This window comes from Astatotilapia calliptera, chromosome 13 (assembly GCF_900246225.1).
Source record: "Astatotilapia calliptera chromosome 13, fAstCal1.2, whole genome shotgun sequence".
Classification (NCBI taxonomy): Eukaryota; Metazoa; Chordata; class Actinopteri; order Cichliformes; family Cichlidae; genus Astatotilapia; species Astatotilapia calliptera.
The window spans coordinates 10,735,299-10,762,211 of record NC_039314.1 but is presented as its reverse complement, the minus strand read 5'-3'; the positions used below and the strand labels follow the sequence as shown (position 1 = coordinate 10,762,211).

At 42.3% G+C, this 26,913-nt stretch overlaps 2 protein-coding genes across 3 annotated transcripts; both read right to left on the bottom strand.

Annotated features, from left to right (window-relative positions):
• On the bottom strand, positions 1 to 9,995 carry ston1 (stonin 1). Its single transcript, XM_026189617.1, has 4 exons — positions 9,711 to 9,995; positions 3,040 to 4,975; positions 1,252 to 1,454; positions 1 to 1,137 (listed from the first exon to the last, which is right to left on the bottom strand). Exons 2-4 carry the CDS (start codon positions 4,889 to 4,891, stop codon positions 1,072 to 1,074), a joined length of 2,121 nt encoding a protein of 706 aa, XP_026045402.1. The 5' UTR covers positions 4,892 to 4,975; positions 9,711 to 9,995; the 3' UTR covers positions 1 to 1,071.
• Positions 9,996 to 10,704: 709 nt separating this feature from the next.
• On the bottom strand, positions 10,705 to 24,457 carry ppp1r21 (protein phosphatase 1, regulatory subunit 21). 2 transcript variants are annotated; one of them, XM_026189615.1, is made up of 22 exons: positions 23,748 to 24,457; positions 22,498 to 22,566; positions 22,097 to 22,243; positions 21,831 to 21,932; positions 21,545 to 21,709; positions 21,385 to 21,443; positions 20,010 to 20,104; positions 19,739 to 19,791; positions 19,421 to 19,570; positions 18,836 to 18,937; positions 18,654 to 18,742; positions 18,421 to 18,557; positions 18,127 to 18,219; positions 17,591 to 17,718; positions 16,893 to 17,042; positions 15,872 to 15,964; positions 15,315 to 15,569; positions 14,940 to 14,975; positions 14,706 to 14,822; positions 14,150 to 14,248; positions 13,913 to 14,041; positions 10,705 to 12,246 (listed from the first exon to the last, which is right to left on the bottom strand). In XM_026189615.1, exons 1-22 carry the CDS (start codon positions 23,805 to 23,807, stop codon positions 12,217 to 12,219), a joined length of 2,358 nt encoding a protein of 785 aa, XP_026045400.1. In that variant the 5' UTR covers positions 23,808 to 24,457; the 3' UTR covers positions 10,705 to 12,216. The 2 variants fall into 2 exon arrangements, with proteins under 2 accessions (XP_026045400.1, XP_026045401.1); XM_026189616.1 differs by having other exon boundaries at positions 21,831 to 21,908.
• Between the last annotated feature and the right edge of the window lie 2,456 nt (positions 24,458 to 26,913).

Genomic DNA, 26,913 nt, shown 5'->3' with positions numbered 1-26,913 from the left:
TGCAGTGATGGGAAGCATTTAATTTTCACACTGTTTTGAATCTTAGTGAGGTGCAGGTTTATAACTGCTCTGCCCCCGTGTTGAGTAAATTACCAAGTGTGGAGAAAAAAACGAGTGCGAGATAACAGCTGTGAAAGAAGTACTACCATGACTCATTCTGGTTTAATTGCTTTTTCTTTTTTACTTTTGATGTATATAATATCCAGCTTAAGCCAGGTACTTCATACATAAAAGTTATCAATAAACACCTTTTTGTTCAGTATGGCCCTTCACCCCTTTTTTTATTATCATATATAAACCCGATTCACAACCCAGAGAGCAGAAAGATACAGAATTGATTTGTTTAAATAAAATTACAGTCCTCCAACACAACACAACCTCAGTATAAAGTCAAAGGGTCCGCTCAAGATAAACAATACTTTTGTTGCTTGAGACAAAAAGAAATCTCACTTTATATATTATCAGTACCCAATATATGTTGTGACGTTACCTAAACATCACCATTTTTTTAAACACAACGATCCAACATTTTCGTGCCATTTCCACAAAGATTTTGTACAAATAAAAAAAAATTCAAAGTGTGCCAACTTTAAATATAGATGGACAACACAGTAGCACCACCCGTAGCATCGGTTGATATTTAACCTCTCTCTAAAGTAATGATCTCAAAAGGCCATTACTTAAGTTGCTTATATTAGACAATGTGTTTGGCGTGCATTTATTAATTGATGTTGATAATTCTGGAGGACAGTGCAGATATTGCAGATGAAAGCATAATCGTATAAGCTGTAAATCTCATACAATTTATAAATCTATTAAATGTAAAGTGCTAGGTATAAGGACTGTGTTAAATTGTTTATTAGGGCTAAACAAGTTCAGTCTCAGTTAAAGGATATAAAAATCATAGAACCTCCATCAGAAATGCTACCAAACTGCATGATTTTATGAATTCTAAAACCAGATATAAGCAGAAAGTCTCGCTTCACCCTGTTATTTTTAATATCCCTTCACCTTTAAGATTTTGAAAAACATTTTATAGGAATAACTTCCTCTACTAAGTGTCTTTAATCATCATTGCGTCATACAGCCAGACTGCCTCTGTGACTCTGTTTCAATCCATTTCTTTTCCACTTCCACCTAAGAAAAGAAAGAAAGAAAAAAGTTAGTTCCAATAAATTTTAAAAATAAAAAAATCGATCCACAATTAAGCACAGATGAAGATATTTTTATTTTTCCGTTGAAGCATCTCACCTGACAGTGATAGCGCGTCCAACTGGTCACATGTTTCTGCGGCTGGATGTCATTCACAGTGCCCAAGGATTTAACCCTGGTCTGTGACACAACCGCGCCCACAATTTCACATTCCATCGTGACAAAAGGGTACCAGTCATTTGGGATCTCCTGATCAGATCCCAGCTCCAGTTTGCAGGAAAATGAGTGGGGATGATCCAAGGCTGCAAAGCAGGAAAGAAAGGTCACTTGCAGCTGTCGTCGTACATCACAGCACGACAAACATACTGTGCATAGGCAGAAGGAGGCAAGAGTAAAAAGCAGTATGAGAAAAGGATGTGTAAGGCTAAATGTTAAGGGGGACCTATCATGCTCCTCATTATTTCTGTCACTTATGTACTGTTACAGTAGTCTCAGATTAAACATGGCTACACTTTCAAATAATGAGGTCAATGTATGTGTAAAGCTTCAGACTGCACCAAATACTCTTTTTAACTGGTGTCCTGTCTCTTGTCTCACAGAGCCCTGGCTGTGGACATTAAAGTTAAAGCTGCTGTTCAAACCTTCTGTTTACAAGGAGCAGCCAATCATAAGAAAGCTAGCTAAAAAGGGTCGGAAACAGCATGTTTCAGACTTTGCACCAATGAAGTAGAGCTGGGCGATATATCGAGTTTTTAAAACATATCGATATATTTTTATACGAGATATAAGATGTGACAATATCCTTTATATCGATATAGTCTATGTTACGTTATAATTATAGTTGTGGAGCCGCAAGTTTGCCTCTCTTTCGTCCACTTTTGTCTCTACGCAACGTTACTCCGCCTCGCCTTCACTGAAGACAACTCCCCCTCCTACCCCATCGCTTCACGTGCAGGCAGCGACAAGACGGACACGGCAAATCTCCGTTAACGAGTTACTGCACATCGCCCCATGCGTGGGGCTGGACGGCGTCAACGTGCTAACGAGCTAAACATGCTAACGAGCTACCTGCGCTAACCGTGCTAACCCTAAAATCCTTTCATTCTCTCAAAAGTTGATAGCGCGCCTTATGTATGAATTCTGGTTGTGCTTGGTGGCCGCGAACCGATTTTATGTGGTACACGGCGTTCAGCAATCTGTCAAAAATGTTTGAGTACGACTTTGGTAAGCTACGGATCTGCACCGCTTGATAGATTGTCGGCGCATTACGGCTACCGAGGAGCTTCGCGGAGTGATACGTACTGTGCATCAACGTAATATTACCGTATTGTGTGTGTATAAGGACCATAAATGGCACCTGTAAGAGACGTGGTTATGAAGCGGATTTCAAACTCCAGGCTATCAGTCACACAGTAAAACTTGGGAACAGAGCAGCTGTAAAATCTGTCTGTCTTTGTTATTACGCTCAGCGTCTTTTAGTTTACATTTTGACTGCACAATTGTGAGCTCTTTGTTTAGCACAAAAACAACCTTGTTTTCTTTTATTTATGGAGCATTATTATTTAATGAATGCTCATAATTTAATTTTGAGTAATTTTTCATGTACATCTGTGCTGTATGTTAATAAAAGGGCCTGTGTGACATCTGGGACACAGCTTTGACTAAGAACTCTTTTTGTTCTTACTTTATGGCTTAAAAAAAATATCGAGATATATATCTTATATCGCCATCCAGCTAAAAAATATCGAGATATGAATTTTGGGTCATATCGCCCAGCCCTACAATGAAGCATGTAATCACAGAAAACTATCCAAATTGACAGAGCTTAAAACTATATACAGCTGGAAAAGTACAACAGGTTCCTTTTTGACCTGTCATAAGCGTTACCCATATTCTTTGCAGGCAGTCTGTCGATCTTCCACACGATCGCCGAATATACATTCTCGTACTTGACGGTGCCAATCGACACTTGCATGACAGGCTGTGAATCTGCAGCGGTGACTGAGCCCAAGCAGGCATTTCTGTTCATGCGGGCCTTTAAAGACCTCTGTCGCAGTAAGGCCACCGTCTGTGTCACTTTGACCCAGTCGCCTGGCACCGGAACGCGGATCACAACATTCTCACACAGCGGGTAGTGAGTGTCAGACTCCCTCATGCAAGAAAGGAACGTGGTTGACATGTTGAGAAAGGCCTGGAGCTCCACGTAGGCACCTTGAACCGTTACCGTAGCTTTGATTGAGAAGGGAATTTCAGTGCAACCTAGGACCCTTGTTTTGTAGCGCATCAGCTCCACTCTGCATGCATCAGGAGGCAAAAACTTGATCAGTCGCGACTTCTGAAACTCCATCTCATTCACGCATTTGTGGAAATGGTAGCCTGCAATCTCCATCCAGAGTTCACTGCCCTCCTCTGAGCCATAGCTGGAGTCAAAGTGCAGCAACCCGAGGTCATTAAGGGCAAGAAAACAGTCTCCTAGTCCGTTCAGAAAAGCAAGACAGTGAATCTGGGTGAAGGCTGTTTGCTCCATTACGCCCCCACACTTATCTAGCTGTATCCAGATGTGATCGGTGATCTGCAGCGACAGCTCCTGTTCCTCGTAGTGCCGCCTCTGCTGGTGGGGGACACTCAGTTTGAAGATCTCCTCCTCCATGGAGACCACCAGGTCCTCGATCTCATCGTGCACTGTGGAGCCAAACTTGAGGAGCTGCTCTACCTCAGCTTCGTGACTAACCTCGAACTTTGGGTGAAAGCGCTTCTTTTCTGTGTAGGAGAAATGTTCCACTTTGACTGTGAGGACTTTGCGGGGCTCGCTGTAGCTTTCCAGTTTAAGATCCGAGAGCCTGCAGTGAGGGAGAAGCTGAAATTCTTTGAATGGCTTCTCAAGCCCTTTCTCATAGAACATCTGTAGCACACCTCCCGGCAACAAGCGGAGATAGATCGGTCCCCACTGACGCGAGGACATGCGGTTCTTTTTTTCAGGAATCCTGAGCATGATAGACCAACCGTCTCTCTTCTGACTACGAAACAAACCACGAGGTGCAAAGTGAGATGTACCTTCACTTAACACCTCACTTTTGCAACTTAGCCGCCTCTGCCCTTCTTTGTCTGTCTCTGTCTGGCTGTCGGTTTTTGTATGTAGGCCTTCCAGTTTGTTGCAAACAACAGAGAAGGAAAGCTGGTCACGCTGAGGCTCACTGCCATCTTTGGTCCGTATAAAGAAACGTGGAAGGCTGTTGTCCGATTCAGAGTCTGAGGAGGAGCTACCCGCATCCGTATTTAGTCTAGGTCCATCCCAGAACGGGTTAAAGTGTCCTGAATTACCCTTGAAAGAAGGGAAAGGGCTTGGCCCTTCTGATGTTTGATTCAGGGCCTGTGGTGCAGGAGAGAAAACAGAGGTGGTAACTGGGCTGGAAAAACTCCTTGAGAAGTCCTTCTTGTCCCATGTTTTGGAGTAAAATGGTGACGCGCTGCTAGGAACCCCACCTTCAGGAGTGCTAAACGGTGTGCTACATGGTACACAGGAACTTCCGCTAAGACTTGAGTGACTTTGAGGCGATTCCAGGGAACTACTAAAGCTCCAGGAAGTATCTTTGATTGGAGGAAGCACTAATTTCAGGCCGTTGGGACGCGGCACTGATGCTTTGATAAGTCCTGGGGACTGCAGAGGCTTCTGAGGTGACGATAGCGGTGTGCTGTCATCTTCAAACGTGACCCAGTTTGAGTGATTTGTGGAGCACATGGCCAAAGAGGTCTGCAGACCGGTTCAAAACGACAGCTCCTCCTTTGTTGGATTAACTGTCCCCGAATTCAAAAGTCTTCTTCTCTGTTAGAAGAAAAAGAAAGAAGAATGAGACACTATTGACCCAAGTTCAAATGTAAAACTAATTTAGATCAAATCTCTAAAGTCAGCTCCCATCTCAAAGCACGAACAACTGAAACCTTTGCTATCGGTACAAGAGAGAGCCCTCGAGGACATAAATAAATCATGTCTTTAAAGTACTCCATTAAAGCTTAATCAACACCTGACCCGGAACAAGTTCATTTCTTTTTTCTCTATTACAATTACCTAAGGTTCGCTGACGTGACAGCTGAATAAGCATTCTGCAGCCCAGTGTTGGCGAAGAGGGAGTCGAGTTTCTCACACCACAGATTTATTTTTTTTATAGACATTTATTAACTGGAAACTCTCAGAAGTAATTCCATCATAGAACATGAAAACTCATTCCCGGAGTTTTATCTTTTAGCTATAAAGATGAGGGTTAAAGGAATGGTGACAGGAGACTGCAGGGAATTCTTGCACTGACAGATTCGTCTTTACACCGGTAATTGTAACAGGGATTTCATGCATGTTTATGCAACTTTAATAAACTCACTCACTCTCACACATAGACCACCTCCTTCATTTAGATCAGTTGTGCAAGCAATACAAGAAATGATACAGTCTTTATTCTTCTAACAATATCCCAATACAAAGTGTGAGCCTGAGAAATGGGTGAAGAAATCGGTTCTTCTTAGTCAAAATAGCAAGACTTTGGAAAGCTGTCGATGCAAACCAAACACTGCATCGCAGTTTCTCAAAGGATTTTTAGAATCTCTCTCTCTGTAGCTCAGAATTTTTTTAAATGCATAGAGGATAAAGCAAAAGACTTCAGAGATGTGGCAGTTCAAAGCTGCTGCAATGTAAAAAGGTGTATTTTAGACCTGCTGTGCTGTCTAAATATTTCAAAGCCAGCGTGCTCCAAATTGCGTGGGAGAAAAGTTAGCCATGGCAGAAAAAGTCCAGCCTCGTTAAAAAACCATGAGGTCAGATGAGAGAAGCAGGTACACTGGGGCTCATCTAGTTCCACACGAGGCTTCAAAAAGGGACAAAGTGTGCATGGCATCTTTATGGTGGATGGTATTTTAATATATGAATGAGATATTGAAAAAGTATGGCGATATTGCTAAACAGGAATGACGTTCAGGCTAATCTGCCAGTGGTTAGAGAGTAAACATGTTGTAATCTTTATGCGATCTCGCAGTTAATTTTCCAGCTACTCAATCACAATCTGCCTTTTGATGCGCTGGCAGTTCAGCTCTCAGTAATATCCGGCTCAGTGAAGCCCCCTTACAAAATACAGACGCTTCATCTTCCCATAAAAAAAGGGGGACAGAAAGCCTCAATTACAGGCTCCCTCTGCGCTCCAAGACGCAGCCATGACTTGCATGGAGGAGACATGGAGTGGAAAGTTCCTCTTGCTACAAATAAACATGGAAGTGTGTGTGTGAGTAAGGGAGGGTGTTCTGATTCAGAAGAGTGGACTGACAACTCCTCAGTCAAACAGTGAAGAACATCTTTCTAATGAGAGGATGTTTGCGAGGTTTTACGCAGATGTTTCCACGAGCTCATCCGTCTCTCCAACTTATAGAATCCATCTGCTTCGATTCACAGAGGAGGAGGAAATCTCCACAGGGGGTTACTGACAGTCTTTCAAACTCATTTCCAAGCCAGCCATCTCTTCCTGGGCTCTCCAGCAGGCAATGCAGAAATGAGACTCTGCTAAATCAACAGAGGACAAAAGAATACATTCCACACATTCCTCTGGGACAAGCCGCTTTGCACACAGGAAATAGCAGGCTGCTGTATTCGTGTGAACTGACAACAAATATTATCTTAATGTCAGTTTATCACACTTCAAAAATCCACCAGTTCTACAGGTCATAAATTTGGATTGGTCTGATTATTTATTACTGCCAAAGCGCAGCGAAAAGAGACTGGGGATTAAGAGAGCCTTATGAAACTAATTATGTACTTTAAAAACAAAAACAAGTCGGAACTACCATGAGGATTTTTACACTGACTTATTATTGTTTCGAGACTTAAGATGACCTCATCAGATTTCTACCAGCTAAAAACCAATGCAAAGTTAAGACCTGTAATTCTGCCGGGCAACGTCAGGCTCCCTGTACAGGTTGGTTTGCATTTAAATTACAGCCCTGCAGTTATGACAAACAGCCAACAAAGACCATCCGGCTTCTCAAGTTTATCATTACTGATCATTACTGTAGTTATTTAAATTGCTTGCTAAACCAAGGGTAGGCAAAAAAAAAAAAAAAAAAAAATTGCACACCTCATGGACATTAACAAGGTCTAATGCTGCTTAACCACAGCTATTTGGCCTCGCTAGTTGCTGAAAATGTAAGCTTTAAAAGGCGCCAGTCGTGTAGAGCATTTTGATATTGGTTTTTTCAAAACTGCATGGGAGGATGAATACACGCGCTAACAGATCAGCTGGCAGATAGTGGAAAAATTAAGCATGGAGCATGAGAACATGCAATCCACAAAGGGGAACAGCCATGAAACAACTGAAAATAGTATTGCTTATATGGTTAATTACTGATAAATGATGACTGAGTGGAAAGTCTTGTGGTTCAACAAAACTGCTGAATTTGAAAAAACAAATACACACACACACACACACACACACACACACACACACACACACACACACACACACACACACACACACACACACACACACACACACACACACCAGGGCTTGAACTCAGCAGACAGATGCTTCCTGATTAAAGAAGACACTTTCCTGCTGGATTCTCTGGCCACTTCCTGTACATTCACACCACAGCCTGGAATATTTTTCCTTCGAAATAAAACTTGTATATATAAATAAACAAAATAAGACACTTTAAAATGAGAGGGCAGGTTGCTACCATTGTAACCACAATGAGAGCATGGACTAGTGCAGAGCTGAAAATGTGATGACCCATTTCCAGTGGCAGCAGTGGCATCGTGTGCAAAGTGAGCTCCCATTAACACAAAGCACAGGAGCGAGTGTGGGTGCCGCAGCTCTTTTTGTCTCCTCACACGTTGAATGAATCGGCGTTATGTTAGTTATACACTTTAATCCCGGGATTCCCTGCCGCATTTATTGTGGAAATTTGTTCCAGTTCAGACAAGCATGACTGGGAACAGAATGAGGAGGAATGAATGGGGGGATGTTTGTGGATGTAGTTTACTCATTTAATTATGCTTTCCTTTCATCTGGAATGAAGGGATAAACTATTATAAACTTGTGCTTAAAGTATGAAAACAAATAATAGAATAAATTAAAATGTATAGATATTAGTTCTAGTACACAGGGGGTTTAAGCTGCAGTCTCTAGTACAGGGTTGACAAACATAAGCCCCACAGGCCAGAGTTGACCTGGAAAATACTCAAATCTATCCCACTGAACTGCTTTGGAAAATGTAAAAGACAGCATACATTTTGAACTTTTTTTTTAACTGCATTTTCATTGGTTTTACAGCTTTTCCTACGGATAATGACCCCCTCCATTACTCCTGAGTAATGAATAAACCACTCAATAAAGGAAACCCCCCCCCCCCACAATCTACTATAGAAATTTCACAGTGAGTCCACAAGGAAACAAATACTGTGAATTAACAAAAACTTTCTGAGCAAAAGCAACCAAAACCTTTTATTTAATTTTACACCTTCATTTCTTACACGTAAGCCCAAAAAGACATGCTAACAGATGCCTTTCATTACCTAGAGCAGCATTTTTTTTCCTCAATCTGGCATGTCCTGTTTAAACTGCTCTTCTTATTCTTACATTAAAATATCTCAGAGATTAAATGTATAGTTAAACAGTTTCTTTCCCCTTCAAATCAAAGTGGGCTGTATGTGGCTTACATTGTAAAATGAGTTGGAAATCCCTCTACCAAGTACATTTCACTTGTCCAAATGCATTTATTTTTATAAATTGTACTTATGTAACAAAATTAAACGGGAAGATTTACATGTAATCAAAATACTTGTAAAATGAGTTTAACATTCCTGCTGTAGCAGCTTTGATTGCTACTAGAGGATGTTATCTAATGTTAGTAGACTATGATTGGGCTACTTTACTGTCTTTATGACTCTCGCACTGGTCTCTTCACTGCTAAAGTGGCTACAGTCCAGCAAAAGTTACAAAATCTCACATTTAGCCATACTTATTAAAAGTTTACTGTATTAAAAAAAGGCTACACATTTCCTATTAATATCATCTACATGCGCAGATAAACTGTATGCCTCCTGTTAAATCACACTTATTTGATACACTGTTTCATTGTCACACCCAGCGCGCGGTCAGTTGGCTGCCAGACACAAACACTAGTTGCTGGAAAACAACATTTCTTTTCGTCCCATGGCAACTCAAGACTGGACACACAAAACAGTACCAAGCATGCTGTCATCCACAACAGAGGCAGCCCCGCGTCCCGGACAGAGAGGCCCAATCCTGGGATAAAGCTCCGCGCCTTTTGTTTTGACGCACGAGCTCGAAGGAGTAAAGTTGTCACCCTGAGTTTACTTTTATCGTGCTCTGGCTTTGCGCACTTTTAGGTGAGCACCACACGCGCCAGTCACTCTCGACCGAGCGACGACACGACAGCACACCTGGTCGACACTTACAAAAAAAAAAAAGAGTACACTAAAACAGTTTATTTGGTTTTTACAACGTGACCTGAACTAAACACAGCTCCCTGAGTACAAGCGAAAAGGAAAACATACTCACAAACTTAGCAGCAGCAGTGACTAATTCAGGCCATGACTTTTTGTTGCTTTGTTTTTTTTGTTTGTTTTTTGATGGACACGTCTGAACTCCGACGTCGGCCCGGTCCTGATCAAAATGGCAGAGTGTAAATCCTGGGAGTTTGCACAGCCTAGCGCTTCCCCCTCCCGAGTTCAGACTGATGGTTGTCCTCCGACGGGACACTGTGGGACTGAACACAGCAGTGCTGCGTTCACTGCGGTGGGACACATCAGAATATTGGCTATTTCTGGACATACGTTAACTTACTAAGTTCATATTTCGACAAATTAATGTTCATATGCTCACTCAGTAACTATCAGAGTTCAGATACGGTTGACAATGTTTCAAAGCTAACCATAAACATAGCACCCAACTGCCACATTTATATAAAGTGTGTCATTACAACCTTTGGCCTTGTGATAGTTATTCAGTTTAGCAAAAGATTAAAAAAATAATTTTAAAAAAGAAGAAAAGACAAGTTGATCATTATTTCATCACACACAAAAAGAGAATCTCGTCCGCCCTTTCACCGCTGTTTACAAAACAAAAGCACGTAAAAACTTAAGTTGTATAAAACACACAACTTCAAGCAGGGTGTTTAAATCGCCTAACTTTACAGTAATATAAATGCCTTTGGTATTATGTATAGTAATTCTGCAGCCTATACAAACTTCTTATTAGAGCTACTGTACTCTTCAGTCATGTACCAAGAGTACTTGAAAGCATCGCGAATTTCTATAAAACGACGTTTTTCTTTTCAAAACAAGTGACGGCATCAGAAACTGCTCTTCTAGTCCCCACATGTCTGTGCCTCATTTCCCAGTAGTTTGGGTGTGTTAGCGGCTGCTTTTTCGCCTTTTTAAATTATACACAACTTACAATTCCCAGTCTCCCTCACCCCCCATAAACGCAGCAGGTAAAGTTAGGTCAATTTTAGGAGTGATTAATAACCAAGTGACTCTAAATACATGACACATTTATGTTTTGAGCAAGCTCTTTATTTTGCGTCACATATTTGATGTGTGCTTTTCAACAAGTTACAATGTGAGAATACAAGTTTCTTGCTTTTTTTTTTTTTTTTAATATGTTTAGAGGGCGTTGGCAAACCTGTCAGATCAAAGGTCTGCTGGTCTGCTGGCAGCTGTAGACTGGCAAACAAAACGATTTAAATGAACTGCTCACAATCACTTCTGGGCTTTTCTTCCTTTTACCTCATGTAAGTACAATTTTAGTGTAAACTTTAACTGCCCTCTGCCATGACTCAAAAGTTTTCTGAGCACCAGTTCCAGTGTGGGCCGATCCCTCTGCGATACATCTCTGTATTGTAGCCTTAGACGAGACACACACTAAACTAGCCACAGATGTCAGTTTGTAAAATTTGTGGAAAATAAAAGTTTTTTAACCTCTGAATAAATGCCTCTTGTATATAGGCCTATATCATTTTTTTTTACTCATTGTACAGTACAATTACATGATTTTAAATGAGGTTATATTCACATAAACCCTTTTTTATCCACACGTCGTACAACGTCGAGAGACTGCCGTTCCCCGCCAGGCTTCTGAGTGCACATCCGCACTTACTTTGGTGATAAAAATGACTTGTTACAGCATAATTTCACAGAGATAAATTGACATCATTTCACAAGCTCCAACTTGTCCGTCCCTTCCCATTAAAGTAAACACGGTTAATCAGTGCTTCGAGGCAGACATCTTTTCTTTCCTCCACTCCTAGACGACTGAAGATTTCTTAAAAATGAGGAATGAATTTAAGCATATCTTTGTTATGGTTGGGATTTTAAAGCCCTTCTTTTCAGAAGCTTGTGTTATATGCTAGTGTCAGAAGGGACGTGGGGGGATTATTATCTCAAATTTGATCTAAGAAACAAAAAAAAGGTAGTTGTAAAACATTACTTACGTTGTAAAGCCTGGTGCTACAGTCACACGAGGACACAACAGTCTAAGCGCGCACACACACACACACACGTACTGTTACAGATAAGCAATAAAAATGCACAGTTCCACCGTCTCTCATACGCACATTAAGCTGGACGACTACACGCACTGATTAACAGGGTTTGGTCTTCAAGTCTTGACTTCAGTGAGTATTAAAAACTTCAGCTGCTGCAGCTGTTTATCTTCTTCTGCTCCTTCTGTTGGGAAAGCAGCGTGGTTTGACACAGAGGTCAAGCAGTAACTTCTGGTCCAGTTTTGGAAAGCTTTTGTTTTTTAGCAAACTGTTTTGTTTCATGTACTTCTGTGACGAGGAAAGGGGGGAAGGAAAAACAAAGCATTTTCAGTCAAATGTGTTTGAGCCTCCAAACAGTTTTGTACTGCCTTCAAGTGGAGGAACTGCAGGCTCAGGTGGTTATCCTGTGGTTTGGTGACAGTGTTGGTACCAAGACGCTGCAGGGAGGCTTCGAGGTTCAGGTTTTCTCCCAGGGTGCCTTTATAGTGGCGTCAAATGGAGCTTGAGTTTTGAGGAGCAGCACTAGCGGCCTTTGTTCTTTTTGGCATTTCCCTAAAGAAAAAACACACACACACACACAAAAATGAGCTCAGTCCTCTAAACTCAAAGCAAGCCATATCCAGGGTTGGTGCAAAAGCTAACGCTCTGTGTTGCATTTCAGTGCAGTGACTAAGACAGACAAAATTCGTATTCCGTTTCAAAAACTGAAAAACATGCTGAGGCTGGTGTGCTGGCCTTCAAGAGAAAAATCGCCCCTTTAGATCACAAACATGCCGGGTCCTGAAACTTCCCAGCATGCAGCCATCCGTGTGCGCACAAGCAGGGGCATGCACGTTTTTTCTTCTTTTTAAAAAAAAAAAAACAGCCCTCTCCTTTACTGCTCCTGTAGCTTAATGGCTTTTTCAGACGTCTGCGGCAGGTGCTTTTCCCATTAAACCTCGCAACAACCGCAACGCCACCGCTGACCTCCCACTTCACCTCATAACTGAGAAACTTTACAATGTCACACTTCACTAGCGGCTGATCCTTCACACTCCACGTGGCCGTATCGCTTGTCTTTCGAGATTTGGAGGGACAGGGTGGTGGTACGGTTTGGTCTGTAAATGTTCAACGAGGAATTACTGTCAGCTTTATTCACGTGCCAAACACATTTGCTTCGCTGACATGAACGCTCACTTTCGTAGAGATCAGGTGACGGATTTCCACTGCGGAATATTCCACTTGTTTACCTTAAAAAACTCCTGTATGTTTTGGGTCACTGTCCATGTGTAGCGTGAAGCACCATCCAATCAACCCTGCTTCATCTGTGTGAATCTGAGCAGAGAGTATAGCTCGATACACTCCGTAATTCACCCAGCTGTTTCTACCTTCTGTCACATCACCAATAAACCATAGTGACCCATCGTTACTGTAAGCCGAGCGTGACCACACCATCACACATTAATGCTTTGAATTATGAGCTGATCCCAGCCCGCCCCGTTACATTCTTCTCCCCTTAATTCTGCTACAAGTTGATTTTAGCTTCATCTGTCCAAAGAATATTGTTCCTGAGCTGGTCGGCCTTTTATAGATGTGTTTTGGCAGTCTAATCTGCACCTTCTACTGTTGTGGCTAATCACCGGTTTGCTCCTTGTGGTGAACCCTTTTACTCTCATTATGGCAGACTTTGAAAACGATACGCCTACCTCCTGGAAGAGTGTTTTTCACTCAGCAGGATGTTTAAAGGCTTTTTTCCTCTGCTTATGGAAATGATCCTGTGATCATCCACCATTTAACCTCTCAAAAATATATCGAACTGTTTATTCGGCTGGTGGATTTGTGTTGTTTTCTCATTGTAACGATGACCTTCTTCACTTGGACCAGCTGACGTTGACCACACATTTTAGTGTTCACAGAAAAGTGCAAATGCCAGCGTGAACTAGAATCAACTCCAGAACTTTAATCAGAATCAGAATCAGAATACTTTATTGATCCCTGGGGGAAATTATTTAACTTTAACTTGCTTAATTAATGCCAAATTGAATGTATATACGTAAGCAAAGTCTACACATTAATGTTGTTGCGTTGACATACGCATTCAAATGATATCACCGCCCAAACATTTCAGAAACCTAACTGGAGACTGGCAGCACCTCACAGCTGAGAGCAAACCCTGAGAGGGAACCAAAATTTTAAAAAGAAAATATTGCAAAAGAAGCTGGAATTCAAAAGGTTATACCTTGCTGCCCATTTTGAGCGTGTCGATTTCCTCTCGCTGCTTGCTCAAAGTCTCGTTCATGCTGCACAGATGGTCGCTCATCATGCTAAGCTGGTCTTCGTAGCTCCTCTTAGTCGTAGCCAGCTCATCCTGCGTGTCAGGCCCAAACAGTTACAAAGTGAATGCTTTTTGACTTGAAAGGACGCTAATGTTTACGCTTTATGCTATAACTGGAAGCTCTTTGGCAGTGCATCATACCTGCAAGCGTGTGATATTCTGATTAGCCAGTTTGACCTCCTCACTGAAAGTCTCCCGCGACTTCTCTGCAATGGCTAATCTCTTAGCCAAAGCTCGACACTACAAAGGGAAAGAGAAAAGTAAACAACTTGCTGTGCCCTGATGATTTTAAAGCATGTCTGGCAGGCTTTACAGATCGGTTTCAAAAGCTGCAATAACAGGAAGGATTTCTTTGAAAAGTAGGTTTATTTAAGAAGAGTGTCAAAGTTGCAGGAAATCCACAATATTAGTCTCTGCTGTTAAACCGTCACGTCTAACTCGACATCAGGCGCATTTCTGTTGCTATAATGCCAAACTAAGGCAAGTGACAGTAACTTTAACAAGTCATTTACATCGAGGGTAAGACACAACATATTACTTAAAATATTTAGTGTCGGTTTTTCAGTGGAGATGGTAATAACCCCGACTCGAGAACCATTTTCAAAGCACAAAGAGAATATGTACTTGTAAGGCAAACTAACGGTCTTTCTTACGACACACAGTTACTTTGATAAACAACTTTCAGTAAGATCTTCACCTCAGAGTGAAAGTGCACAGCTTTGCTATCTGAAATCTGGAGTTGGGTGGTGAGCTCTCCTACTCTGGCCATGTAGTGGCTCTTTATCAGCTGCTCCCTAGACTCCTCGTCTCCCACCTGCAAAGTCAGACACAACATCAAGCTACACAAGATTTTGTTGTCCTTGGAGGGAGCATTATTAGATGGGTACAAATTCTGCACTTAAATATTTTAATAAGATGTACGGACACTCACATGCTCATCTGTAGGTGTTGTGCACAACATTCCAACCTGGTGACAAAAAAAAGAAACGAAAAGTAAGACAAATGTAAAATATATAAGAAAAACACAAAAACAGACATGCAGGATATAGCTACTAACTACAACACACGTGTTACAGCTACTTGAAACAAACATTATGAGAGCAATCTCAGCACTGAATAACAACAGCATTCTCCTACTCTGCCACATCAGCTCTTGGACGTCTGTGTTTTATTAACCGGCTTAGTGTGGAAGCCAGAAGAAAACAACAATAATACTCCCTTTGTTGAAACAAATCAGTGCCAAGGACACAAAATTTCCCCTGCAAAGTGAAAGCAAACAGCAGACCGAGCGGTCACGGAGAAGTACCAGGCTCGTGCACAGCGTCGGCTCTTTTTCTGCAGCTTTCAGTTCTGCCGCTGCTTCTTCGTGGCCCCGCGTGAGTGCGCCGGCTGCAGCCGTTTGCGAGTTCGGACTTCCCCCGAGAGCTGCTGCTAGCTGCGCTTCCAGTTCCGCAATGCGCTGGTTCTCCTTTTCCAGCCGCACCTTCCCTAACTGGGCCTCCAGCAGCCAGTGCTCCTTCTCCTGCTCCAGACGAGCAATCTTCTCTTGGCTCTGCTGCACCTGCAGGAGGCCAATGGGGAGAAGGAGAGAAGTGGACAGTGAGCTTGTGGATACGGAAACGAGCAAAGGTTAGGAGTTGTAAGAAGGAAACTATACAATAATCCTCACTGGGTTTTATTATATGGCTTCGCACTTTGATAAAGTGACACATTTATGTGAAACATTGGGCACTTTAAAAAGTAAAACATCAACAGCTTTGCTAGCTGTCCACACCTCAGATAATACATGACACGACTGTGTTAAGACAGGACAGTTTTTTCTCTACTTGTATCACCAATTTATCCGTATCTCTGTATTTTTACCTGCTGAGTGAGACCTTCTCTGCTCTCAGTGGAGCTGGTTAGTATGCGACGGTTTGACAGGGCTTCTCTGTACGGAACAGACTGGGGCTTGGCCTAAATGGGTGAATAAAACACTTATTTTAGTCATTTATCATTTTTAAAAATCCATGTAATATTTTTAAAGAATTTGAATTCTGCAGAAGCAGGCTTAAAATAACACTCAAATTGATTAAAAGTAAATGAAAAAATGGAATTATAAAATATAAAAACAACGTAAAAGCAGATCAAAACATTTATAAGATGTAAAATGTAGATATGAGACTCTCTGAGAGATGAAATACTTACAAAGACTTTCTTAATGCTTTTGAAAAGATATTACAAATCAGTGTTTTTAATCTCACTAAGCACACTGATCTAAAGTCTGTGAGCTGTAAGTTGAAAGGCTTCAGTGTTTCTTACTGATTCAAATCCTGTTTGTGGTTGGGAGACGTGTGTGTGCATATATGCGCTTCATTTCGTCCCCCCCCTCTGCATACATTTTATTTGCCAAGTACTCTGTGACAAGTAAATAACTCAGCAATATAATCAGCTGCTGCTCCGATGAGGGTTTCTCCTGCGAATCAACTCCACTGTTTCGGACTGCAGCTGGTGACGGTAGCCCTCGCTCTGCTCTGCAAGTCAGCGCAGAGGAGCGTGAACCAGTTCTCCACCTGCTGCAGGTGTCGATTAAAGCGGCCCTCCGACTCAGGGCGGTTCTCCAGGGCACGTGAGGGGGCGGGGACCACTGCTCCTGTGCTGCCAACTGCAGTACAAGACGGAGGAGCTGCACTCCGAACGCAAGTCAAGATCCCCTTTTGGGAAGCGGCTAAATGATATTAAGCACTTGCAACGATCCAACCAGTAGGAAAAACATGAAATATGAATTTAAAGGCATAATAAATACTAAAAGTAGTTGAAAGACAGAACCTCTCAGCCAGCCCAAGTAAAGTCTATTTAAGGGAAAAGGGAATAAAGTGGGAAATAGCATGCTACACACACTAACCTTTTTGACAGCTTGGATATAGGCTGTTGCCTTCTTTTTGTTGGCCAGCATACTCTCTGCTTGCACGGGGTTAAGAGCTGCCGTGCTGCCTCTCGGACTGTAGCCCGATGATGTGAAGAAGTCCAAGTTGTTGCTGAAGAAGGTGGCAATCTGCAGCAAGTTACAGCGACATCACGTGTCAGATCTCTCAAACAAAACGGATATCTCCTCAGCTGAAGAAACCCTGACACTCAGCGTTCTGTTTACCCTGAGATTAGCCGCTGTGTTTACAGCAGAGAGCCAATTCCACCACCAAGTATTGAGGAAGATAAATGTTGGAGCAATTAAGCCTCTGCCTGCTTGCAAAATGCAGCTCACTCCACATGTCGTGGGCTGTGCTGCAACCCAGTGGAGTGTCATCCAATCGGCACACACACACTTCAGCCGACAATTCGCTCGATTCACAAAAATCATTCATCCCTGTGCTCTTGCTGGGGAGCAGCTGTACAGACTGCAATTTGGACTGTGTCTTTCAACGTTTAACCGCTGCCCACCTGAGTCCCGCACTTCTGTGCTCTTCCATTTGTGGCAATTTACCAATGTGACCCAGTTGCAGAGACAACTCACTGCTACTTACAATTACGCCTTTATGTATTGAAGCTAAACATACACTACAGGAGATATAAACCTGGCTGCTGCCTGCCCCCTGTTGGCCATACCTTGCCGGTGCAGCTAGTTAAAGAACCCAGAGATCCCAGGAGGCACTCTGTGGTGGTACAGAGCTTTTGGGTGACGGTGGGGAGCTCCCGCTCAATGTCGGCCTTCTGGTTGTAATGCTTTGACATCTCTGGACACACAAGGAGCAAAAAAGAACAGCAGGATTTGCTTTATGTTCCAAATTTAGCTTAATAAACGTGGCTCAATCAGTGCCTCGCTCCCTGACCGGTGTTTTTTTTAACAATAACCAACAGATTTTCACAATATTCTCATACACTAAAACTGCAAGATTTGAGTGAACATTTAACTAAAATACCCAAACAAAGGCGCTTGTTACAGAAACCCATTCTCACAGCTAATTGCCTACAAAAGTGACTCTTCTCCAAAGAGCAAAAAATTATGCTTCCGTCTGCTGATTCATTTGAATAAACTTTACACTGAATCTTCTGGATATTTAGTCCTTAAAAAGCTGCTTTTGCTGTACTATTTATGAATGAAGTACATAAAGAAATCTGTGTACGAAAACAGATCCACCCACCTTTAATGGCATCATGTAGACTGTGCAGGCAGGCGGCCAGCTGGGTGAAGACGGCTGACGTGTTGCTGTGTGGCATGGCATCCTGCCGAACACCTGAGACACATCGCGCACATTCGTCAGACATGTCTGCTCGTCACTTCATAAACCCTCTGCTGTATTTACATACTACCAAATTCCTCTATTCCTTCAGGAAAAACAGCATTTAAATGAATATGTATGTATATAATTATTCTGGCACAGTACTGACTGAGAGCTTTTAGACAAAAAGAGTTCAAATGCTGTGTGATAACCTACTGGGTAAGGCCAAAAGGTTAATGTAGTTCTGCAGTTTCTCAAACACAGATGTCACTCGCTTGATGTCACTCTGCAGCTCCTGGTTTTTCGCACTAAGGGCAGCAGTACAAAGAGGTGCCTCGCACTCTTCTTCGAGGCTGAAAGCACAAGACACCCATCACAATAGCCTCCTCCACTCTATTTGTCTCTATCTCACACACGTGTACACACACACACACACACACACTGCTGACCTTTTTAACTGGTAGGGAAGAATCTTTTGGAGAAAGTGGGTGTATGACGAGAAGTTGTCAGAAAAAATTTTCAGCTTGACCACAGTTTCCTTTCATTCAAAACAGAAAATCACAATTAGTGTCAATTTGTTTTCTGTCTCTAAACAAACATATGACCTCCACACCCTCCATCCAAAACGTACCAGTACTGTGACAGTGTCCTCTGTGATGCTTTGGTATAACTGGAGAAAGCTGTCCTCCAGGGGGCGCACATAGGCTGCATTCTCATGCAGATACTGAGAAAACTGGGTTAAGAGAAGGAACATACATTAAACGAAATGCGCCTCCTTATCTGGCACCAATAAGGCTAGCATAGTTAACTACAACCAGATGTGAAAAGTCTTTGTTAGTCTGGTAAAAAATTATTGCGACTTCCTAGATGGATGTGTTTACTGGCACCTTGTATGTTTGCAAGACTGCTTTTTTATTGTAATACCTAGACTGATTTTCCTAAAATCTTGCCTCTGACATACACCCTCAATAAAATAATCATTAAAAAGTCATTAAAAAAAACAAACTAAACTCAACTAAAACTAAACATTTTCAATCAATGAGAACTAAACTGAAACAAAGGAACCCACTCGGGAAACCGACTGAATTAAAATAAAAAGTCAAAATGAAATAAAAAATAAGAGCTGATTAGAAAATGCAAAACTATAATGGCTTTGAACACCAGCATGCATTGTATTTGACAGAATGCCTGTACCTTCCCTGTATGGCTGCCTCACCTTCTGGTTCAGAGGGGAGATGGTCTCAATAGAGGAGTCCAGGGGGTAGATGTGTACTCTCTGCTCTGTGTAGGAGTGGACGTTCAACAGAGCAGCCACCAAATCCTGGATGAAACTCATGGCCTGGCCTGCTACATCCCGGGCCTTCAGCTGAAAGGCGGCACAGTGCACAGATCGCTACTTTACCACCCTTTCTACCTAAAGGCAACTCAGTGTGTTATCGCTACATTGCTGTACAGGTAATATTTTTAAAGGTGGTTACTTGAGATGTGAATCTGTACTTGCAATACACCCGAATGTGTTTGTTTTCTCACTTACCTGGTGCCTTCGATTGTGTGATGGCACGTTTAGGCTGTTGTAGTCACTAAATTCTGCAGAGATGGAGGAGAAAAAAAAGCAGCATGTAAACTAGAGCAGAACTTCAACCCCCGCAATGAACTTTTATTAACTTTGCAAACACAGTTTAATTGGTTGCGTCGGCGCAGCGTTACAGTCGTGTGTAGCGTTACAGTGCTTACTCCAGGGTAGCGTGTAGTTATAGTATCACTGACAAGGATGGAAATGTTCTCAAATAGTACCAGATACTCACTGGTGTCATTAAAGGGCACTTTCTCCTGGATAACACTGCTGCTTTGTTTCACCTGTCTGTTCAGCTCCGACTGGCACCGCCTCAGCTGCTGCTGGCTGCAGAGGGAGATCGAAGAAGTGTTGAGCTGCTCCCAACATGCATTTCAAGTTTGTGTAATTCAGTTTAAAAATGCAATGTGCAGAAATGTGTACTGCAAGATTTGCATCATGGCTCTACAAAATGTATTATGTACATATCTTGTATTTGTCAAAGTCAGTTCAACACTCACATGTAGGGATGGGTACCGGTGTCCGGTGCCATGATGGCACCGGTTCTGACATAAACGGTAGTAACCAGACCGAAAAGCAGCGCACATTTCGGTGCTTTATTTCGGTGCTTTTTTTTCCTGAGCTGTGATACACTTCAGATTCTAGCCAATCATTTTACGTTTCCGAGGATAGTAGGCGGGGCCAGGTACGTACGTTCTGTTAGAGCAGAGCTACAGATTAAAAATGTCCAAGGCGAAGCGGTCAAAAGTCTGGCTGTACTTCACAGCAAAATATGCAAACTCAGCAGCCTGCAACAAGTGCTTTAAGCTGATACTGTGATACTGTCAAAGGAGGTAACACCAAGAATCCGATGAAACACCTGGCGATGCATAGCGTTTTTTTTAAAAGCCCAGAAATGCGCCGTATTTGATAGCTTGCTGCGAGACCTCACACCGAGCACATCTACTGCGGGTGGGTTGCCTGTTATGCAACATCCCCCAAAAACACGAAGAGGAGAGTCCTGGCCCCTAGCCCTGCCAGTGTAGCAGAAATGATGACGGATGATGATGGCAGCAGCAGCCGTTCTTCTCTGCGTGAGTAGCTAATTTACGTTGAGTAGGCTAACCACGTTATTACATTAATGCATGTAAGGTGAACTAGCAAACATCATCATAGCTACATGCGGCTGTCCTCTTGTTTGATGGCAGATACTCCCTTCACCCTGGCTAAAAAGGCTAAAATGACCAAAGAAAAAGTGGAAAACAGTTAAACATGAGAGGTTTAGGACAAAGTTTGTGTTTTTTTTCCATTGATTAAGCACTGCTTCCAGCCAAGAGTGATACCATATATGCCCCATAGCTGCAGAAAAGGCTAACATTGTTATATTTTTACAAAAAACAGCTGAACATGAGAGGTTTTTGGACCAATTTTGTGTTCTCCATTCTTTAAGCACCGGTTTGAGCACCGTTTGAGCACCGGCACCGTTTCAAAAGTACCGATTTGGCACCGGTATCGGATAAAACCTAAACGATACCCATCCCTACTCACATGGTTACTTACAGTTACTATGCTGAACAATGTTATAGAAGAATTAAATCATTCAAACTACGAATAAAATGTATATTTACCAGTCTTCTGTTCGCATTCTGCACTCTTTTGCTTCTCGTTCCAGAGTTTGTGCTTTCACCTGTAAAAACAGGGGGAAAAAAATAATTTTTTAAAAATTAAATGTTATCAAAATTGGCAATTGTGTGAACAACTTCAATGTTTCTCCCACTGAGCCCTTACCTCTAAACGTGCTTTGTCACTCTGCAGCCGCTCGATCGTTTCTGCATACTTTGTGGTGAGCCCGTCCACGACGCCATGGTGCTGCTCTGCATCCTTCTCCAGCTTTTCTAGTCGCTCCCTCAGCTCAGCCTCCGTCTTCTTGTGCCGCTCGTCTGCTTCGTAAAACTGACAAAGACACAGCAGGAAGCACAGCTGTCACATACGTGACCTCCCCTCGTATCCTAGACACATTCACTGTAAAATTTGTATTTTAAACATGCACTCTAAGCACCGCGTGGCTGCCTACTTGGATGTGAAGTCGCTCATTTTCTTCTATCTTTTTCTGCAGGTCCTCATCAAAAACACTCTGGGTTTGCAGGCCGTGCTGTGAAGGAGAGTCTCCTTTACTCTGGAGGAGATTGGGGGGCTATTAACTATCAACTTGTCAGACAAACATTACTGTGAAACTACCATAACTTTAAGACCACTACAAAAAAATAAATAAATATATGCTGCTCCCGCTAGTCCACTGTGTAGCCACTCCCGCATTTCCCCCTTTCCCCTCATGTTCACCTTCCCCTTTTTGCCCTTAGCTTCACTAGCAGCCAGCTCCTCTTGTAGCAGCTCCACCCTCTTGGCCAGCTGCTGGTTCCTGAAACTGAGACTGTCCATCTCCTGCTCCTGCTTCCTCAGACTCTGGTCTCTCTGCTTCAGCTGCTCCTAATGGCAGAAAGAAAGTAATGACTTTGATGAATAACACATGCAAGCAAATCACAGCCTTTAAAACAACATGAAGTCATTCTGTTGTCATTGTGCGACAGCAACATAATTCATGGTAACACTGCAACAAGTACAGGTCAGACTTGGTGATCACATTTGGTTTGCAAATATGAAAAACAGAGTTGCTTACAATGTCATTTCAATGCTTGCTTTCTCAATACTTTGCTTTCTTTTTTAAATATACATCATTGTACCTTTAGTGAGGCAGAGTTGGCCTGTTCATCCACAACCCCCTTCTTCAGCACTTGGTTCTGGGCACGTAGCTGTGAAGTACACACACACAGAGGAAAAAAACCATTCAGATGTAAAAAGTACAAACTGCTGTTTGAGATGCAAATGCAATTTTAAAATAAAGAGTACACGGCAAATCTCTGCTCAATAATTATGTGTAGTTTTGATTTTTTATTCAATTCTATGTAGACAAGATCAGAGCAGGTAATCAAATAATAGTCTCCGCTGCAATTTTGCCTCCTAATGACTCCAAAAACAAGAAAATTGAGATGAATCCATTAGTGTGTTTCAGTGTTGCTCTCATTTTGCCTTCTGTTATAAATCATGTGACTTTTACCGTTCTCTATAAGCCCAAAATATTACGTTTGAGATAAATATGAAGAAGAAACGTATTGTCTGTCAGACTGTGGCATGCTTGTGTCAGTTCTTTTTTTAATATACTTCAAGTTCAAGTCAAGAAAAGTTTGCTTACTGAGTGACTTTTCCACATTTATAAGTAATGAGTTATGAGTACTGACCATACAGGAGAAACCCGAACTCAGTGCTTTTTACTGTATGATCAGTAGCCTCTAAAGACATGCTTATTACAGCAAGAGTCTGTGCAACAATCACACAGTCAGCATTTCCTGAGGATCATACACTGTTTGGCTGCTGGTGGGGAGGAGCAGAGTGGAACAGGAAACAGCTATAACGCTCCCGGAGCTGTCAGCTGACACAGAAACAAAGGCCACACAGGCTTTACTGTCTCTAAACTGTTTAACCATTAAACAATAGTTTACATCCTTTGAACACCGCTTATTTCTAATGCAGCATGCAAGACATTTTCCCACGCAGCCTAAGGAAAATGCACCAAACAAAGCATTAAAGCTACACACAGGCTGATAATGACACCTGTGTGTGTAGCCTCGGCGGCTAGCCTACATCTGTGATAATCTACCTTATTCCAGGTGAGCTGTATTAGCTTCTGCTATACCCAACAAAGTAGGTTCTATGGTCTAAGTTATGTGTATGTCTTTGACAAGCTGATCTGCTTCACTTCACTTCACTAATCATAAATATCTCAGGTGTTGTTTTCCATTGAGTTCAAGTTCACGCAAGGCACAAAACACCGGGTAGCTGACGCTGATAGCTCACTGACAGGTTCTGTGTAGTAGCCTTGTTAGCAATAACAGGTAACAGGTATCGTTAGCAGTAAACAGAGGCGGTGTTTTACCTTTGAATACTCCTGTGCCAGTTTGCTGTATTTTGTCTGCAGGTCTGTAACGTTAGCCATGGCGACGCTATCTAGTCGCCAACCGGTGATGCTAGGAAACGTTAATCCTCAGTAGCCGGACTGGCCAAAGGCTGTCCGGTTAGCTTAGTATGTAGTTCACGGTGTCAGTTACTTGCAAGGTTGACGTCGGAGACGGTGAGCTGTAACCTGGCTAACTCAGGTCGGTTAGCCCACTGGTAAAATTTCTTAATCCAACAAGGCTTCTTCCGCTACCTGTGAGAACTGAACTCGGGTACATTATGACAGTAGGTCTGTCATCAGTCCCGGAAAATAAAACGGACAGTGGTCAACAGTTCATTTCCCAAAACACGTGTTTATTCCGATCTAACAGTAATGTCCCCTTTTTTTCCAAGTTAGCACCAGTAACGCCGACAGAGCCTGTTAGCTAAGCGAAGCGAAGAGGCTATGTAGCAAAACAAACCCCGACGAGGAGCGACACATGTATGTGGTTTTATCTGACAGGAGCCGGTGACCCGCGGCGTCCGCAAATCCTATTAGAGAGTAAAGGTAGCGGCTGCTCGGCTAGCAAAACAGCCCTAAATCCCCATTCATTTGAAGGAATACTTTCATTTTCTAGCTAACCCGCAAAATCCTCCTGAAGTCTGAGCCAACAAGAGAGGCGAGCACCGAGGTCAAAGTGCAGAAAACAGAGAAGAAGGGAGAAGGAGAAAGCAGGGCGCCACCTAGCGTTTGAGGAAATAGATAGATAGATAGATAGATAGATAGATAGATAGATAGATAGATAGATAGATAGATAGATAGATAGATAGATAGATAGATATCATTTACTTACTGTCATTTAAATTGTAGCACACTGTATTGTTATTTTTTCTTTTCTTTTTGTTATGAAGTATATATTTGAATGACTTTTAATTTGATTATAGCTCTTCAAAGATTTTCTCAGTCATTTCACACTCCATTGATTAAACTAGACTTCTATAGTGAAAAGTATTGATGACGAAGGAGCATGCAGGCAAATGAATTAGTTGTACTTCCTGACCTTACTTCCTGTCAGCTCGCAAAATGACTGTGAACCAGTTGACATCAACAATGCATCAGTATGTTTTTTTGGGTGTCTTAAAAAGTAATTAGCTGGTGCAGCAGCTTTTTAAATTATGTTTAGCAAGCAAAGTGAAAAAAAGTGGTGCTGGAAAGAGGAAGGAGACAGAGAACAGAATCAGCATACTGCCAGTTCTTTGGCTATCAGCAGCTGATCACATAACCCAAATGATGAAACTGTATTTGGCGTTTTTGTAAAGGACTAAAATATTGTTACTTCTCAAACATTGAAATTAGATACTCTTACTATAATACTGTGTGTGTGGCATGTCTGGAAGTTGGTCCTCTGAAAATGATGAGGAATTCTAGAAATGAGTCTCCCAATCCAATCAGTTTGTGAAGACCTGTGGCTAATGGGCTTGTCTTCTTTGTTCTGTGCTTATATACATCAGAGTTGTCGTTATGTTACTTTACCAAGCCGTTTAAATCTGATTGGGGTGTGTGGTAGTCTAGTTGAGAAAGATGGTGTGAGTTTATAGCAAAAATATCTGCCCTGGAGCTAGCACAGGGTTGTTACACCTATGTAGGTAGGTAGATGTAGTATGTTTAAACCACCTTTCTCTTCAATTCAATTCTGCTTATATAGTGCCAAACCACAGCAACAATTGTCTTAAAGCTCTTTATGTACAGAGAAATCCCCAACAATCAGACAAACCCATATGAAGAAGCAGTTGGTGACAGTGAGAACGAAAACTCCCTTGTAACAGGAAGAGACCTCGGTCAGAAACAGTAGAGGGGCAGCCATGTATAGCAACTGGCTGGGGTGATGGAAGGAAGACAGGACAAAAGACACGCTGTGGAAGAGAGCCAGAGTTTAATAATAACTAATGATTAAATTCAGAATGGTGTATAACTGTAAGCTTTCATTTATAAGGGTACAAATGTGTATTTAAGTGTATTTTCTTTTTAAATATCATTTATTTCAATAGGATACATTTCCTTTCTCCCTACAGTAGCCTACACACAGACACTTTCCATTATTAAGACATCCTTTCCTCTCCTCTTAGCTTTCCCATTAGGAGACCTAATGCCATTTACAATAAAAATGATGTGATAAATTATTTACTGCTCGGTTTCGCTTTGTTTTGGTTTTTTCCCAGCTCCGTGTGTGTCGCATTAACAGAAACAAGGTCAGAAATCACAAGCGGGTTGTAGCACTGTCAAGGATGTGATTTCCCCCCTTAAAACGCACATGACCTCATTTAGACTAGAAGTGAAATGACATGTTGCTAATGCACCCATCATTGCGCAAATCCTACACGATTAATTTCACCTAATCCATAATAATCTCTTTTAGATTTTCGGCCGCATACTATTTCTTTATTTTCCTCTGTCGTCGTCTCCACCATCAGCGATCTTAAATGTATGTATACGGCCACAAACACAAACTCTCTCACACGTACACCACACCACACCACAGCCAGTGGCTCCAGCATTGTCTGGTTGCCTGGCAACTGTCGGCGTGGCGTGGTTGCTAGGGGCGTGTGGGAGAGGGGAAGGGGAGGTGATGCTGCTCTGATTTCCAGCTGAATTGAGGCAGTCAGTAGGGAGAAGTCCCCCCTCCTTCCAATATCCCCATCCCCTCCCCTTCCCCATCGACACACAGGACTCTATTGAACAATAGAGCTGTGCCAGTGGGCCTGAGGCTAGTCAGACAAGCCCTTGTTCAGGGTCACACTGTGTTCATCCCACAGTCCTCCATGACTAATTAACTTACAGCAAAGAGTGTCGTTAGCACATCTGATGATGCATCCATCACTGGCGCAGCCCTGGAATTTACATTAATGCGAGGTGCACTTCTGGCAGCCGGCCATTTAAAAAAAGAAAAAAGAAAAAAAAAACATGAAGGAGAAGACAGAAAGGGAAAGTGTCATGGTGCTGCCACACTTAGTGCTGAGCAAAGCCTGCGCAGTCAAAAGAAACTGCTGGACTTGGTGGGAAATATCTCCCAGCTGTAGCACTGTTATGTGAAAACTGAGAACCACAGAGTCAAGGATCGCTGATCTTGTGGCTTTCGCAGCAGGTGACAAGATCGATCCAAAAAATT